The following is a 2,500-nucleotide window of genomic DNA, read 5'->3' on the forward strand; positions in this document are numbered from 1 at the left end:
CGTTCATACACAGTCATACCGGTGGTGGTAAGCTACAATGGACCTATCTCAAACCCTGCCCTCTTTTCTTGATCCTCCAATCACAGCTGTTGCTTACCTCGGATTTCCTCTGTAAGCGACAGCTGTGATTGGAGGATCAAGAAAGGGGGCAGGGTTTGAGATAGGTCTATTGCAGCCAGAGCTACGGCCCCTCCGACCACCACCTTGACCACCACCTTCTCACCACGCTCACCGTGCTCCAGGACCAGCTGTGGCAGCCTGCCGGTCGTCGTCTCCGTGGCAACCAGACTCTTGAGGGGGCCCCGCCCCTTGCCGACCAGCGAGGTGATCAGCGTGGAGATGATCGGGTAGTTGAAGGGGCGGCCTCCGTTGGGCAGCAGTGGGGGCTCCGGCTGAGGATGACGATGGTGATGATGATGGTGATGATGAAGATGATGAAGGTGCGAGAGGTCGTTGGGGGCGTGGCCCGAGTGCCGGTGGGCGAGGCCGTTCGCCCCCTCCGCAATCCCTCCTCCGCCGCCTTTGGCGGACGATCCCGCCCCTCTGTGGTTCCGCCGGCGGACGCATGCGCAGTGGCAGCGCGAGGTGGCGTGCGTCCGAGCGTGGTAGTAGCGCGAGAGCCGTCGCCACGTCTTGCGGATGAGGTGCGCCAGGTAGCGGATGATCTCCTCGTAGCAGCTCCCCGGCTGGCTGTCGCTGGCCAGCGTGGAGGCCGACGCGTTGAGCTGGCGGGCGCGCTCCTCCGACTTCATCAGGGCGTGCTCCCGCTGCTTGGTCTCGGAGAACTGGGTCGCTATGACGACCAGGCACAAGTTGATCATGAAGAAAGAGCCAACCTGTTGGGGTTAGACACGTCGTAGGTGGGTTTGGTGCACTGGTTCAGATTAGATTCAGAGTTTTATTTGCCACATGGAAGCAATGCAATCATAGAGTTTTCATACAAAATCATAAATACCATACCATGGGCAAAAGGAGCAGGAAGAAGAAGAATTCTTATGGTTACCTCACCTGCCCCCTATTCCTAAACTAAACAAGTATTACTTGATGGTCGGCATACAACCTAATTTACACAAAATAATAATTTATACCATATACAAGAAACAAACTATTGTTGGGGAAAATGTGTATGAGGTGGACTAGTTTAATATAGGTCAACTAGCAGTGCTGAAAGACGGTCTGGCTGACGTTCTTAAAACAATTTAGAACAGATGAACATTTCAGTACGGCATGTTGTGTGCTGGTAATCTCGTACATTGTGTGCTTTCATATCTTGTTATTTTCTCTCTTTCACACAGACACGGACACACACGTACACAGACACACACAGTCGCACAGATATACACACCGACACACACACACACACACACATTCCCTGTGACACAATACACACATACAATACACATACGTCTGTACGCAGACGCACGCACACACAGACACACACACACACACACACACACACACACACACACACACACACATCTCACTCTCTACATCATATCGTGTGTGGACATCATATCTTGCTTATCTCTCTTCATGTTCTCTCTCCGATGTTAAATCTACGTATCATCTTAATGTACGTCATGTCAGATCTGACATGATATGATACGTCATCATATCTGTCATGGGGGGGCAGGACTGAGAGGGGATTTAGGGACAGGCAAAGGGATCCAGGACAGAGTGTTTTTTTGTTCAAGCTGTGGTGATCCTCTTTGACCCATAGCTCTTGCTGTTAAAGAACTTCTTTTCTTAAATAAATTACCTATTTGTTACAATTGGAAATATCGTCTCCTGCTGTGTTAAACAACCTTTCCACAACATTTGGTGACCCTTGACCTGTAGACCGCCCTGCCGGGCCCCCTCACACGGCCAGCTCCGGACCTCTCCCGTAGAAGTTCTGCCGGTTGTCGACAAAAAGGTAAGCGTTGAGCTTGTTATTATAAATATCCGTCAGAGTTTCTGCGGGAGGGAAAAGTCGAGCTGACTGTGTTGACGAGGTCTGGATGGACGGCTAAAACGAACACTGGTGAGGTGTTTTGCACTGGGGCGATTCCTTTTTTAACAGTGGCGGCCACTAATCAATTTTAATTGCATGTTTTCGACCTCTGGTCAAAATTTTTCTCCATCTCCTCAAACCTCTTCAAACCTCTTCAAAACCTCTCCCCGACCGCTTTCACATAACTGTTCCTGTGTCCTCTGTAGATAAGACTCTCAACATTTTCAAAACAAAAACTGCTGAAGATAGCTCATTCTGGGCGTTCTGCCAAGAGAGATAGCTCTCTCTCTCTCTCTCTCTCTCTCTCAATTCAGTTCAATTCAATTCGGGTGGGCTTTATTGGCATGAAATATCAACATACTTATTGCCAAATCAAGTCCAATATACAAACAGAAACATATATATTATTAAGCAATAAAACATACCATAATATTAACAATAAGTAAAACAATCAACAGAAACATATTAAATTACAAAATAATCATTCAATCGGGTAGTCATTTTACA

General features: G+C 48.4%; 1 protein-coding gene across 1 annotated transcript in view; it reads right to left on the reverse strand.

The window, feature by feature from the left end:
* The window catches only part of LOC311231788 (voltage-dependent T-type calcium channel subunit alpha-1I-like), a gene marked incomplete at both ends in the record, with an annotated part of 346,702 nt that overhangs the window by 231,376 nt on the left and 112,826 nt on the right, over nucleotides 1–2,500 (reverse strand). Inside the window, 1 exon segment of the mRNA XM_084318416.1 lies at nucleotides 233–836. Within this exon segment, the coding sequence (XP_084174542.1) occupies nucleotides 233–836 (604 nt within the window).

Source organism: Notolepis coatsorum (assembly GCF_963971535.1).
Source record: "Notolepis coatsorum genome assembly, chromosome: 7".
NCBI lineage: Eukaryota > Metazoa > Chordata > Actinopteri > Aulopiformes > Paralepididae > Notolepis > Notolepis coatsorum.